Here is a 14,525-nt window from a genome sequence, read left to right on the forward strand (position 1 = left end):
TTAATAATCCTTTGTGTTATTAGAATAATAAAAATAATCCCAACCGTCTGTTCCACCCTTTACATTTTACAAAACACTTTCACACCTATGATCTCGTTGGATCTCCACCACAACCCAGGGTGGGAGGCAGTGCTGATGTTATAGGACCTGCTTTCCACATCTGGAGCCCTGGGGTGTTGAGGGCTGGCACAGAGTCCCACTGCCAGTAAGGGGCAGATTTAGGACAGGACCCCGGTGTCCTGTGCCCAGGCTGGTATCATTTCCAGCACCCCTGGGGTCCCCCTCAAAGAAGACAACTCCAAGCTTGGAGTTGGGAAGAAGCTGGAAAGTTCTCCCCAGGAATCCCTCTGCTCCCGCCCCCACCAGCTCTGCCCTCTGGATTACTCCTACCAGCATGGAAACAGGCTATAATTTCTCCCATCTGGAAACACACACACACACACACACACACACACACACACACACACACCAGCCTTGACCCACATCTCCTTCTAGCACCCCCAGTTAGAGCAAAAAGCTCTAATAAGGGAATCTATACTGACTACAGGCTCCCCTGAAAGTAGACCGTTCCTATGAAACCTTTCATAAGCTGGAAATGGCTTAAAGTGAAGCAGCAATTACCATTAATTTATGTGGAAGAGATTTTGAGGGTCCCAGACCCGAAAAATAACCTCTCAGGTTTTTCTGCTATGTTAGGACATGTTTTGCTGACCTTATGCACAAAATAAATAGAGATAAAACACAGGGGCTTGCAGACACAGCTCAAAGCTGTAGCGGTTCGAGGCCGAGATGCTGGATATTGTTCCCAGGCAAGGAGCTTGGGGGGGGCCACTCGTTGCTTGGCGGTGCACGGTGCCTCTGTAACAGCTCACTGCAAAGCAAATGCTGAATGCTACGTTGGTGTTTTTATAAAAGTGAAAATCCGCATTGGATTTCTTCAGGTTAGGGAAAGCAGGTACTACTGCAGGTCTTTCGTAAAAATGAAATGGTATAGCTTGAATTTTTGAAAAGCGGGGGTACGTGTATTTCCTTTTCATCTCCTCCCAATCCTTCTCCAATTCTCTAAACTCTCTTAATGCTCTCACCAGAGTCAGCGACAGGCTCCCAGTTACTAAACCCAGAGGTCATCTCCCAGCCCTCCCCTTGCCAGCCTCAGCCTCTTTGATACAGTTGCTCATTCCTCCATCCAGAAGCATCTTCTTCCCGGCATGTTGGCCACCAGCTGGCCTGTATTCCTCTCACCCCCCTGCTCACACTGAATGCCGTAGGGCCATCAGCTCCTCTCTCTCTCCGCTCACTCCCTAAGGGATCTCAGACTGTCTCAAGGCTTCGGATACCATCTTTAATCCTGATGGCCCTAAAACTGACCTCCAGCCCAGAATTCCAGACTAGAATCTCCAGTTGCCAACTCAACACCCCTCATTTGGAAACCTGTGAAGCGCCCCAAACCGATTATATACAAAACTGAGCAGCTGCTCTCTCCCTGAACCCCTGCCTCTCCCGTAGCTCCCCCTTCTGTGTAAATGGCAGCTCCATCCTTCCAGCTGCTCAGGCCAAACGCCCTGCTGACAGCCTCCACTCCTCCGCTCTCTTCACACCCACGTCTGGCCCCGCAGCAAGTTCTGTTGGCTCCACCTTCCAGCCAGAATCTGACCACTTGTCTCCACCTGCATGGCTACTCCCCAGCCCGTGTCCCGAATTGCTGTTGTGGCTTCCCCAGGTGCGGCCCCACAGCCAGCGCTCAGTGCAGCAGCTAGGGTGACTCTGTTAAGTGTGAATGGGGTCAGATCATGCCCCTGCTCCCTCCAGGGCACCACCCAGGCCTGCAGGCCCCCCACTGACCTCATCTCCTCCCATGCCCGCCCCGCCTCCCCCCCAGCCTGCAACCCTGCCCCAGCCATGTAGGTGGGCCTCCTTGCTGCCCGTGACCGCCGGGCTCACTCCAGCCCAGCACATCTGCAGCTGCAGCTGAGCCACCTGTCCCCTCGGACCCACTCACAGCCCTCTGTGTGTCCCCGCCTTCGAGTGTTCACTTCACTTACAATCCTATGTGACTGAGCATGCACACACGCCCACACGTGCACACACTCACACGCTCCCTACTCCTCTTCCCTGCTTTGTTCCTCGCCATGGCACTTCTCATCCTCTGACATACTATTATATTTTTGTGATTTGTTGATTGTCCCCCTGCAGCAGGATGTAAGTTCCTTGATTGGCAGGGATTTGGGATCTGGCTCCCTCTTCGCTGCAGCCCCAGGATCTGACATAGTCCCCGGCACCTAGTAGGCACCCCCTTGATGTTTATGGGATGGAGGGATGCCTGAGAGGCACGGCCAAGGGGCCAGGGCGGGCTGAGGTGCTGGTCAGAGCAGCGCAAAGACAGCCTCAGTTGCACAGTGAGTCACAGGGGAGGAGGAACCACAGCGCCTCATTACCAGTTAATGTCTCATTAGGAGAGGACACACTGACAGGCCCTGGCTCCTCCTGCAGATTATGTAAACAATGGTCAGGAGCACAGTATGAACCCCCAGCTCCATCCCCTGCCCTTGTTCACCGGGGTCACCAGGAGGGAAGACATGCCACAGGTCCCCTGGGCCCCCTGGGGCAGGAAAGAGCTGGGCAGGGGGCTGGATTCATTCTCCTCCCACCTCTGAGTTTCAGGGGGACAGAGACCATCAGAGGCCCAGCCCTGAAAGAGGTATCTCTGGGCCTTTCCATTAACCCAACTCTGAACGTCCTCAGTTTGACCCTGCTTCCTGGGTCATTTCTGTCCTATGGGAGCTGCGGTCCCCTAGCCTCTTCATCTGCACCCCACCCCCCCAGGCCTCTCCCACCCCAGCCTTCGGAGAATTCTCGGCACTATGACAGGCCCTCCCAGCATTGCAGCTAGAGTGACAAGACAGCGCCCAGAGCATCCCTGCCCAGCTGCAGCCAGGAGGATGTGTGAAACAGGGGAGAAGCATCAGAGGAGGTCCCAGACCCCCAGTGAGGAGCCACCCCCCCCCAGTCTTCCCAACCTGGGCCTTGGAAGGGCTGTTAGAATCTAATGGTTTCCTTTCCTAGAGACCCTAGCCCCTCCCTGATAGTCTCCGTCATCTGTGAGGGCGGGGCCCCCAGCTGGACAAGGCTAAGCTGGGGTGGGGGGAGCCCAGGCCTCTTAGGGCTGAGGTCCAGCCTCGAGGAACTGGCCCCTCCTAGGCCTCACCTGTCTAGCCTTGGCACATTCTCAGGAGGCTTTGGATTTTCTGCCTCACCCCTATCTCATACCCCCCGCTGCGCACCGGACCCAAATGTCAGTAGAAGCGGGTGAGTCAGCCCACAGGGACCTCACGGTGGCCTCAGCCTCCTCACCCCTCTCATGCCCTCTCCTTGGGTGCTTTCCTGTAGAAACTCATGGAAGGTCAGGCCGGGGAGCATGAAGACTTGGCTGAATGGAATGATGGGCAACATGCAGGGACTGGGATAGAGCAGGACGGTCGAGGCAGGGGAGACGGAGAGAGCAGGTCGGGCCAAGGACTTGGCCAGCAGATTCCCCACCGTGGCTGAGCCTCTGTGCTTATGTGGCTCTACCTCAGAGCCCGTCTTTCTTTGGGACGCTAAGGTCTCCCAGCCACCTAAATCGGGACGCCAAGCCAGGAGACTTAGAGAAGAAAGTAGGACTTTAGAAATCAGGTGACAAGCCCAATAGGAACAGAGCTTTCCCCTGTCCAGCCTGGCCAGTTTGGGGACCTCAGAAAACATCACAGTCCCTGTGTTTTAAGGAAGGTTACCAAGAAGCTGTGTGGCTAGGCCAGAGCAGAGAGACCAGTTAGGAGGCCGCTGCACAGTCCCAGAGTCCGCGACAGGGCGGCGGGACGAAGGCGTGCGGGTCAGTACGGGATGCTTCAGGCCTGATGGTGTTTGGATGGTTGAAGCTTAGGTAGGAAGATGCTTCGTTTGGAGAGGTGCTGGGCCTGCAACCCCGGGTGTTGCCCCCGACCTTGGGGGACACGCATGAGCCCTCGGTCCCGAGCCCCTGGCCGAGACTCCGGGTCCTCGGAGCTGGCGTGGACCTACTTGCGCCGAGGCCTCGGGAGAGCACGCGCCCGCCCGCATATCCTCCCACATAACCACCCCCCAGACACCCCGCGCACCGCGCACGTGTCGCACACCCGCAGGCACACGGGGTGAGCTGCCAAAGCTGGACGGAGGCCCCATTCCGTAGCTCTCAGCCCAGCATTCTTTCAACTTGACCTCCTTGTCCATTTGTCAGGGAAAATAGAGGCCAGAGGGGTCCCCAGATGGACTCTGTCCACGGCGGGACCCAGAGAGGCTCTCCGCCGCAGAACAGGCCTCTCGCAGTTACTTCCATCCAGCCCCACGGACAGTCTGTTCCCTGTGTCCCCGTGACTGGCCTAGGCCAGCCCCGCGGCGTCCGGAGGACTCTGGACGGAGACCCCTGTTTGTCCCCCCGCCCCCCCTTGCTTTTCTAGTCAGGGCCCAGGCTTCCTCCCGAGTAGACGCTTTGAAAAGCAGACGCGGCTACACAAACCCGAGGCGGGGCGTGATTTTACTGTAGACTTCGTGCATTTCGTTCAGGAGCTCCAGGCTCTTGCCTCGGTTTTTGACACGAGCCTGAAAGAGCCTCTCTGTTCGGCCTCCCAGCCTCCCACCCTCCGGCCACCAAACCAGCCCCAACGCCCCGCCCGAGCCTCCTCTGAGCCCCCCAGAAGTGGAGTGCAGCTGGGGGTGGGGGGTGCCGGGTGACGGCTCCCTCAGGGGGAAAGCACACTAGAGGGCCCCCTCCCGGGACTCTCCCCAGTTTCACTTCCTCAGGCGCTAATCCTCCGCAACCAACGCCCTGCTCACAGCTGGCCCTTCACCCAGAACACCTGGACCCGGGAAGGTGCGAGAAGCCCCCTCCCAGCCCCCAGGGGCGGCTCCGAGTTCCCGCAGGGAGCAGGGCCGAGGCGCAGCTCCCTCCCAGGCCGGGGAAGGGAGGAGTCCCCGGCCTCGCACCCAGAGCAGAGCCAGGAGGTGCTGTCCCAAGGCCCCCCTCCTGCTGTCACCCCAGCAGGGAGCTCTCCGGTGGCCACATGCGCTCTACCCAAACAATTTTCAAGGGCTAGCTCATCCTCCCACCCCTGTGACCTTGGGCAAGTTACTTCTCTGTGCCTCGGTTGCTTCATCTTTCAAATGGGCTGATGTGGATCTTTCCGCAAAGCTGCGGTAAGAATGAGATACGATACGAAAGGACAACCGAGAACAGCCTGGCACCAGGAACTCGGTCCTTTCTCGACTACCAAGGTAGCTTTCGCCCTTATTGTAAATGCTAACCTTGTAACGCAGAGCACCAAAGTTTGGAGCAGAGTACTTGGGTTCACATCCATTCTCTGCCACGTTCCAGCTGCGTGGACTGATAAAATCATGTAACCTCTCGGTGCTTCCGTCTCCTTATCTCTAACATGCAGATACTAATAGCACCCACCTTGTTAGATCGTTGTGACTTGCAAGTGAATTAATATATGCAAAGCACTTAGAAAGTGCCTGGCACATCATTAATCAATAAGATCACCTGTTAGCAGTAGTCGGTTGTAAGATTTGAACCCAGGTCTGCAGGACTTCCCAGCCCGAGTGTTCTTTTTTTTTTTTTTTTTTAAGATTTTATTTTATTTATTTATTCATGAGAGACACAGAGAAAGAGGCAGGCAGAGACATAGGCGGAGGGAGAAGCAGGCTCCATGCAGGGAGCCTGATGTGGGACTCGATCCCGGGACCCGGGGTCACGCCCTGAGCCGAAGGCAGATGCTCAACCACTGAGCCACCCAGGCATCCCCCAGTCCGAGTGTTCTTAAGCACTGTATTACGCCCGTGCCCGTCCTCAGGGGACCACACGTGGGCTGTTTCACACACTTTCATACGTGGCTCCCCTTCCCCCTGGGGCAGGCTTTCTGGCTCACGTGCCGCCCAGACCCTGCTCCTCCAGGGGCCGCCTGGAGGTGCTTCCCAGAACTCAGGGCTGCTGTGCCATTGAAACTTGGGACATTCAGGCCAGTGAAGGCGACTGTCTTCGATTGGCACCGGGCAACAGTGGACCCCAGGTCTCCACTCGTCGCCTCTCCTCCGCATCCCTACTCCCTCACCCGTCCTGCATCTTAAGGCTGGCAGCCTCTTCCTATAGAGTCCCCCAAGCCCAGGCTCACGCTCTAGGCCCGAAAGCGGTGCTTGAGATCCCCCCACCCCACCCCCAGGAAGCCTGCAGGGCTCTTGGCCTTGAGCTCGGTTTGGGCCTCTCTTCCCATCTCTTCCAGCCTTCTACACACACACACACACACACACACACACACACACACACATGCCCCAAAGCAGTGTCATGTGGTGGAAGGAGAATGAGATTTGAGGTCTGTCCTCTTGGCTGGGTGAAGTGGGCACGCACACTCTGTGTGCCCCAAACTCAGCTTCACGATGCACGTGACAATGGAACACGTGTCCTAGAGGTTTATGTGAGGATTCAATGAAAAGATCCACCAACTCTTTTTGTGTGAGTTATTTTAATCCTTCCTTTAAAGTTTTCTAATTAAATAATATACGAATACATTGATTCATATATTTCAGTTTTTTAAATCTTACATAATACAGATAAAGCAAATGTCATTTGCATGTCCTTCGCACCTCCCTCCGTAGTGAGTGCTGTGGTCAATTGTCTCTCCTTCCAGACCTTTCTATATGCATTTTATAGGTATTTGCTATATAGGCTTTTGTGACATAGGTTCGTGTGTGGTTTTTTTTTTGTCGTTGCTATAAAAATGGGATTTTATGATGTAGATTTTTCTGCAGCTTGTTCTTTTTCTCATAATAGCATGTTTCAGCGATGTTTCTGCCTCAGTACTGCTGCCCACAGGTTATTTAAGCATCCTCTCATTGAGCGTTTGGGGTTTTCAGGACTTCATTGTTAGAACCCGCACTGCTGTAAGTGGCCTTGGGTATGCTGCTCTGCACACTCACGCTGGCATTTCTGTAGGATGGACACGGTCCATGTGTTTTTTGTTGTTGTTTTTTGTGGGGTTTTTTTTTTTTTTTTTTTGGTGCTGATTCAACACATTGTAACCCCAGCTTTTTGTATTCAGTGCCTATTTATTGATGGCTCTGAGCTGGCCTCTCCATGCATGGCTCCCCCAGTGCCTCTCAGCCTCACCTCTGGGAGGACAACAGACATTAGCCTGGGTCCTGGACATGGCAGGGTCGGGCCAACCATGTGGCCGGGGGCCCTTAACCAGGCTCAGCCTGGCCAACAGAGTGGACAAGGAAAGTTTACCTTTGGTGCCTCTGCCCTACGTGCACGCCTCCTGCCCCTGCAAGCCCACTCTACCTACTTCTTGATCAAAATAGGAGACAGATGATCTGTCTGGTTCCAGAGAAATGACCATCAGCAAGCCACTCGCTTGCTCAGAGACTCCTCGTACGTGAAATAGCGATAACGATACCCAGCCCCTATGAGGTGAGATGAGATGAAGGATTACTGTGTGAAAGGGCCACTCAGATGTGAGTTGGTAGCCTCCTAATCCCCCTCTGCTTCTCGCCCCGTCCCGTGCCCTCCTCCTGCAGGTCTCCTGTTCAGCTGGCTACCAACCCCACTACCTGTGTCCTTTCAGGTGTGAGCCGTTAACCCAGCCATTAGCCTTCAACTAAGATCTTTGCTGCCCAGATGTCAACTATGACCAAGACAGCTGCTCTCAACCAAGACGTTAGTTAACAATGCTCCCCATAACCCAAGATTGTCAGGTTACTTTCTAATGCCGTGAGTGCGTGCTCATAATGTAGTCCCTGATAACCTGCTTTCATTAGACCGCCAGCTGTTTGAAGGCAAGCTCCCCGGAACATAGTAGGTGCTCAAGAAATACCGCTGGGACTAAATGAATGAAAAGCCTTCGACTGACTCGCAGGGGTGGGGCTGCGGTGATGGGTGGTACCAGGCAGTGGAATTGAAATCCGGGGCAGGCTTTCCCAGGCCGCACCACGTCGATAAGCATCCCTGGCCACAGGCCAAGGGCAGGGGCAGAAATCATCTCATTCCTCTTTTCTGCAAGAGCAAAGCCTGCTGGCTGCTCTAGGAGGCCTCCTGGCTGGGTGCTCCTTGGAGGAGCCACCCCTAGACTTGGTCAGGTCCAAGCCTTCTAGGTCGAGAGATTCAATTTCATTAGCTCAGCCAGGGGTGACCGGGCTCTGAGAAATCAACGAAGCAAGCCACTGATTGATAAGCCAGATCAGCAATTTATTAACTTCTGCTGGCAGCATGACCGCTAAGCAGCCTGCAGCTCTCAGGTCGCTGCCCCTCCTTGCTCCTTCTCTCCGGAGAGGGAGAACTTAGTGGGAATCCAAACCGAAATCAGCAGGAGCAGAGCGGCAAGAAGCGACACCACACTGAAGGTGATGGTGGGTGACGCCGCACGCACTGTCATGTGTTTGCCCTCAAAACCGCAGCACCGCGTGGTCGTTAGGACTGTCCCATTTTATAGATGAGCACACTGAGGACAGCCGGGTGAGGACTCCCGAGATACGAACCAGCACGCAGTGCCGTGCTCTCAGGCACCCTTCCCGTCCTGCTGCCGAGCGCAGGGAGCCTGACACGCTCTGCACAGGGCCCCTCAGCCCCGGCTGGGACCCTCCTTTCCTTCTGTTGAGGCCACATAGCGTCCCCTAGTAACATATCCGCCTCCTCGACGGGCCGCCGGGGACACCTGGGTCTCGGCAGCAGCATATGACACGTTCTCAAGGGGGTTCCTCTCCTCCTGCAGAAAATAACTGTAAACCCACATCAGCGGCCAGTGGTCATTCGGTTCTTACCACGTGTCGGGCACCAGGCCAGGCGCTCTGCGCACGTCCTCATTCTTGCAACGTCAGGAGGCAAGCACAGCCATCTCCCTCTTACGGATGGGGACTCAGGCTCAGGGAGACTGCCTTAAGCCGGGGTCCCGGAGCTAGCGAGGAGCAGACTTGAGGCTGCAGTTCACGTCGGGCTGACTTTCAAGCCGGGGTTCATAAATACCCCCACCTCCCCACCTTCCAGGGTGTCATGCCTTGAGGTCCCACGTGCCGGAGATGCTCCTTACTGGAGCCTCGGGCCCCTGGGCTCCGGTCCCTTCCCCTCCAACCCCTTGCCCCACTGCTGCGGCCACACTGAATTCCTCACTCTTCACACCGTGGCCTGCACCTCCCTGGGCCTTTCCAGTCTAGCAAACTCTTACTCATCCTTCAGGCCCCAGCTAAAATGTCACCCCTCCTGGGCTACCTTCCTCCTGCTTAGCCAGCCCTAATCATGGCATTTACTAAGTTTTAATGTCATCATCGGTAAGTGTTCCCCCACGAAGCGGTGAGCCCCGGAAGGCAGGCGTGGCCCGGTGTTGTCTCTGCCAGCAGGTCACCGGCACCAGCTCGTGCCCCATACATATTTATTGCATAACGAATGTTCCAGGGGACCGAAGGTACACAGGTCTTCCACACACAAGGGACGGAGGAGCTGGGCACAGCCCAGTTAACAAGAATGTGCGTGGATTTAAAGAATTCCAATCCACGGGGGCCCAGTGGCTCAAAACCTTTGAGACACTGGTGGAACCTTTGGCCTTCTCCCCGAAAACTACACCATGCCCGTGAAGTGTCAGATGCTGCTGCTAGGGGGTTCTGCTACCTCTGCTTGGACCCCAGAGAATAAGTGGGAGCAGGAGTCAGTGTAGACAGAAGGAAGGCCTGGTCGGTAGGGGGCAGCGGGGTGGCAGAGAGGAGCCACCTCTAAGCGGATACCTGTTCATAGTCCATTAGGCCAAGAAGGTGCCCTGGGAAGAAAGTATTTCTGGCAGGGGACACACTAACCCTGGTGATGCTCAGAAACCGCAGAGCAGAATGGCTAAGCGTGGCGCCTGTGGAGCCAGCCTGCTCAGGTTCAAATCCCAGCTTTGCCACTTCCCAGCTCTGTAACCCTGGGCAGGAACTTAGCATCTCTGGGCCTCGGTTTCCTCCAGGAATCATCCCTACTCAAGGGCTGGTAATAGGACGAGGTGGGCTGATGTCTGAAAAACACAGCATCAGTGCCTATTCTCTGCTCACCATTACACGAAGCATCTGTTCATCTTCTAAGAGCAGCGCCCTGAGGCGATGTTGAGAAGACTAGGCCTCGGCTCAAAGGTCCCCTCCTCCAGGAAGCCTTCCTTAGCTCCCTGCCACACTCACATAGGTCAAGTTCCTCATCATCAGCCACCTTGCTGGGACACTCCGCATTTCTCTTTGGTTTAATTCCTATTAAGCATTACTTCCACTCCAGACTCTAAGGCCGGGATCTTATCTGTCTTGTTCTTTACTATTTCCCTGTGCTTGGCACCTAGTAGGTGCTTGGAGAGATTGGTATTCATTAGGGAGGGAACATGTTGGGGATGTTCCAGATCCCGGGCTGTTCCAGGAGGGTCACTGGGCAGCCACGCAGCAGATGATGGGAGCGAAATTGGGGGGGGGGCGGAGCTTGGGAGGGCCCCCTGGAACCCCTTGGTCAGTGTCACAGTGACCGGACCTTCTAACTTCTCTCTTTTCCCTCTTCCCTCAGTTCCTGGCATTTGACACCCAGTTGCTGATGGGTAACCGACGCCACTCACTGAGCCCTGAGGAGTATATTTTTGGAGCCCTCAACATTTACCTGGACATCATCTACATCTTCACCTTCTTCCTGCAGCTTTTTGGCACCAACCGGGATTGAAGAGCCTTCCTTCTTTCCTGCTTTCTAAGAATGTCCCCTTGCTGGTCCTCTGACCCTCCCTGTACTCCTGCAAGCCCAGATATAAAACTAGCTGCCAGCCTGTCCTTTGGCCTCCCCTCAGCCCCATGCTCATCCTCGCCCTCTGCAGCTTGTACCCCACCATTAGGGGCCCCGCGGACCCGAGGTGACACGCCCCCTATGCTGCCCCTTCCCCCTACTTCCACTCCCAAAGTGGACAGTCAAGGCTGGAGGCTCCCCTGGATTTGAGGACCCAAGGGACAAGTGGGAAGAGCCCGGCAGGATTCCAGATGTGGGAAAGAGACCCCAGAATGCCTAGCTGAGGGCCATGCCACCGAGGTTCCTCCTATGGCTGCCATAGCTGTGTGACCTTGGGGCACACTGTCCTATGTCAAATCCACCCTTCCGTTCTTCCAAATCAGGCATTGACGCTATAGAGGAGGTGGGAGGAAGCTGGGGCGGGGAGGCAGGAGGCTGCTCTGCAGGTGGGAGAATGTGGGTGGACAGAATGGCCGTCCCAGCTGCTCCTCCTCTCAGCTTTGAGACTAGCAGCTTGTTCTAGGCGCTTGAGCCCTGGGGCCAAGGGCAATGGGAGAGGCACAGGAAGCCATCTGCATTTGCCTTGGTTTACCCTCCTGGGTCATGACAGAGCACTGTTGGAGCAGGAGGCTGGGGACAAGGGGTGCTGCTCCTAAGTGGGGACCCCCCGGGCTGTAAGGAAGGTGGGAACAGGAGCCCCTGGGAGGCGTGGGCTCTGTAGTAGCACCGATTCACCCAGACTTGCATCTCCCTGGGGAGTGTTTACTGTTGGCAGGACTGACCTCTCACCCTCTTCTCTGGCCCCCCCAGGTGGTCCCCCACCATAGATCTGGGGCTGAGTGGAGCGCTGAGGAGAGGGTTATACCAGCTGCTGAACCAGCCCCCTGGGAGAGACTCCTGCCCTGCCCTGAGGCCTCTCTGCACTTCTTATTTCCTAATCGCACCCCCATCGGCTGCTGCCATGTGTGGGCTTATCCCCAAGCCAGGCCTCCCGAGGCCTCAGTTGGCAGCGCCCATATCCCCCACCCACCCCCACCCGGGCTCCTCTAGCCACTCACCCCAGAGTCCTAAGCCCCCTCCATCCCTTATCTCCTTATCTCTCCAATTTGGAAGCTGTTCAGCTGATGCTAACAGCCAGAGCCGGTCCCTCCGGCTGGTCCCATGTGATGAGGTCGGGTCTCCTTATCAGCCTCCAGGCAGCCTGAGAGCTGAGATCTCGGGCAGGGTGTGCGTCAGCCACCCAGTCCCCTGCAGGCCCTGCTGGGGAGGGGACCAGGGGGCCACACCTGGGGGAAGTGTGTAGCTGGCACCTCCAGGCCAACTCTGGGCCAGTGGAAAGTTACTGGGTGGAGTCAGGGAGGTTCAGATACCTGGACCTTCCCTTGGCCTCTCCGTCAGGGGCTTACCTCACTCCCTGTGCTGGGGGCTCTGTTTGCTCTTGGAGAGAGCGACTAGGTACGTCATCAATCTGTTTTGACTCTTCCTTCTCCACCCTCCCTATTTTCAGCTTTCATGAAATATTACAGAAGCATTTGAAATTTTGTTCCACCTTGGGTCTTTGAGGAAAGAGGGAGCCAAGAACCGATGGTGGTGCTTGTGGATGAGACAAAGGCAACCCGGAGCATGGCTGGATGCCTACTGTGTGCTGGTCTACATGAATCCATGAAAGCAGCCCTGGGGAAAGCTGAGGTGGTTGAGGGGATCGGGAACAAAACCAAGGTTATAGAGCTGACCTACTAGGTTGGGGCTAGAATGAAACTGAGTGGTCAGGCCAGACAGCTCCCGGTGTCCCTGGAGATCCGTTGTCCCTGGTGTCACCCCTGGCCTCCTGCCCTGCCCACCCCACCAGCTACCACCACCAAATTTTGTACTCTGTCATTTCCACCTTCTAGACCCAAGCTGGGACACAGGATTCTGGTGTCTGATTCCCAGCCTCACTGCGGATGGGCTCGTGGTATTAAGTTGGGATTAGTTTCCTATCAGCAAGCGGGGAGAGGCGCCAGAGCATTTATTTCCACTGACTTCATTACCCAGTTGCCACCTTTCCTCCAACGACCCTTCACTTCCTCTCCTAACCTCTGGTCCCAGTTCCAAAAGGGGTCACTCCCTTACTCCTTACCCTGCTGTTCTCAGCCTGGGCCTTGGTCATGCTTCCCAGAATCCTCTTGTCTAAATCTTCCTCTTCCTAGGACAGTTTATGCAGAAATAGGATTGAGAAGCTTATCCAAGGTGGAGCTCCAAAAGCTTGGGGGAGGAGGTAAGCCCTCAGCAACAAACAACAGGACCGGGCAACTGGGCATTCTCAGGGCAGAGTGCGTACCCTGCTCTGGGTCCTGTGAGGGATCCGGGACACACTGAGCCAGCAGCAGAGCCAGGGCTCAGGGCCCTCTGTTCCACCCACATTGAGGCCAGAAGGAGCCCCAGAAACACCTGGCTGGGCCTTCGAAGGAGGAAGGGCGGAGGAGCAGGAATGCAGGATTAGGAGAAACCGAGAAATCGAAGCTGAGCAGGTGCTGCAATCTGCAGAGGAGGAGAGCCTGTTGGCCCCTCACATTTTTGGCAGGGGTGGGGCTGGGCCCAGGAAGGGGTAGGTTGGATTTTATAGAGCTTGAGGCAGCCGGGAATCTGACCATCTGTGATGTGAGGTCAGAGGTTTCCTGCCAAGAGGAAGACAGATCAAGAGATCCTCTCCTGGGATTGCAGCTGGGGTCCCGGGAGGCACGTGGAATTCCCCAGACTCCTGCCCCAATTCCCAGGCACGTGTGTGACTCTGGTGTTGCCTGAGGAAGCCCCAGGAATCATGATTCTTCCTCCCAGGGGAGTCAGGATCCAACAGATACCCTTATTTCAAAAGCCTCCGCCTCTGCCTCTCCCTCCTTGGCCCTCCCGGGGCAGGTCCAGGACCTGTCAGGTGTCCCCGTGGGCTGGCTTCACACAAGCACTTTGCCTCCCCTCCGTGGCCGCCTGAGGAAAGGCAGGGCCTGGTTCTGCAGGCAGGAAGCAGAAGGGCTGTATGGCCTGATGTTTCAGGCAGGATTCCGCTTTCATTCTGGACTCTTCCCAGATCTCCCCAGACCTCCCGCATCAGCAGCCTCCGATGGTTCCCTTTAGTTCATCCGTTGCCACAGCTTGGGGAAACACTGTTCACCTGTCTGCTGGGAACCACCTGCCCTGCCTAGCCCCAGAGCTTTCCCCCAAGTGACAGGGCAGAGACAGACCTACCGCCAGACGCAGCCTCTGGCCTCAGCTCCTCCAAGTCACCCAGGGTCCGCGCCTGTTCCCTTTCCTGGCCTCACCTTCCCGGCCCGTGACTGACAGGAGATAAGAATAAAATTATGACACCTGCACCGTTTCTGCCTTTTGTGTGTTCCCTCAGATGGCCGGGGGAGTGTGTGTGTAAGGTCTAACTCTGATTCCGTGTGAAAGGTTCGCACCAGAGCTGTTTCTCCCAGCATGGCTAAGTGTGAATTAAATCTCCACACTTATCTTGATGTGGAAAAGAAACACCGGTCCTCCTGTCGATATATGCCCTTTGCAGAGGCTCTTTGGATGCCTGTACCTGTCACAGCCCTGCTGGAGGTGCCTCCCGATAGGGGGCCTTCCAGGGAAGCCTTTGTGTGTCATTCTGTTAGAGAGTCGACCTTAGGGGCACCTGAGTGGCTCAGTCCATCGGGCATCTGCCTTCGGCTCAGGTCATGATCTCAGGGTCCTGGGATCCAGACCCACATTGGGCTCCCTGCTCAGTGGG

At 55.9% G+C, this 14,525-nt stretch overlaps 1 protein-coding gene across 2 annotated transcripts in view; it reads left to right on the top strand.

Moving 5' to 3' along the window:
* Positions 1-14,124, top strand: part of FAIM2 (Fas apoptotic inhibitory molecule 2) — a 33,142-nt gene extending 19,018 nt beyond the window's left edge. For both annotated transcript variants that reach the window (XM_077870131.1, XM_077870132.1), the window contains one exon: positions 10,571-14,124. In XM_077870131.1, the coding sequence (XP_077726257.1) occupies positions 10,571-10,720 (150 nt within the window). In that variant the 3' untranslated portion in view covers positions 10,721-14,124. The remainder of the gene's footprint in view (positions 1-10,570) is intronic.
* The last annotated feature ends 401 nt before the right edge of the window (positions 14,125-14,525 follow it).

The sequence above is a fragment of the Canis aureus genome, chromosome 25 (genome assembly GCF_053574225.1).
Source record: "Canis aureus isolate CA01 chromosome 25, VMU_Caureus_v.1.0, whole genome shotgun sequence".
Lineage (NCBI taxonomy): Eukaryota > Metazoa > Chordata > Mammalia > Carnivora > Canidae > Canis > Canis aureus.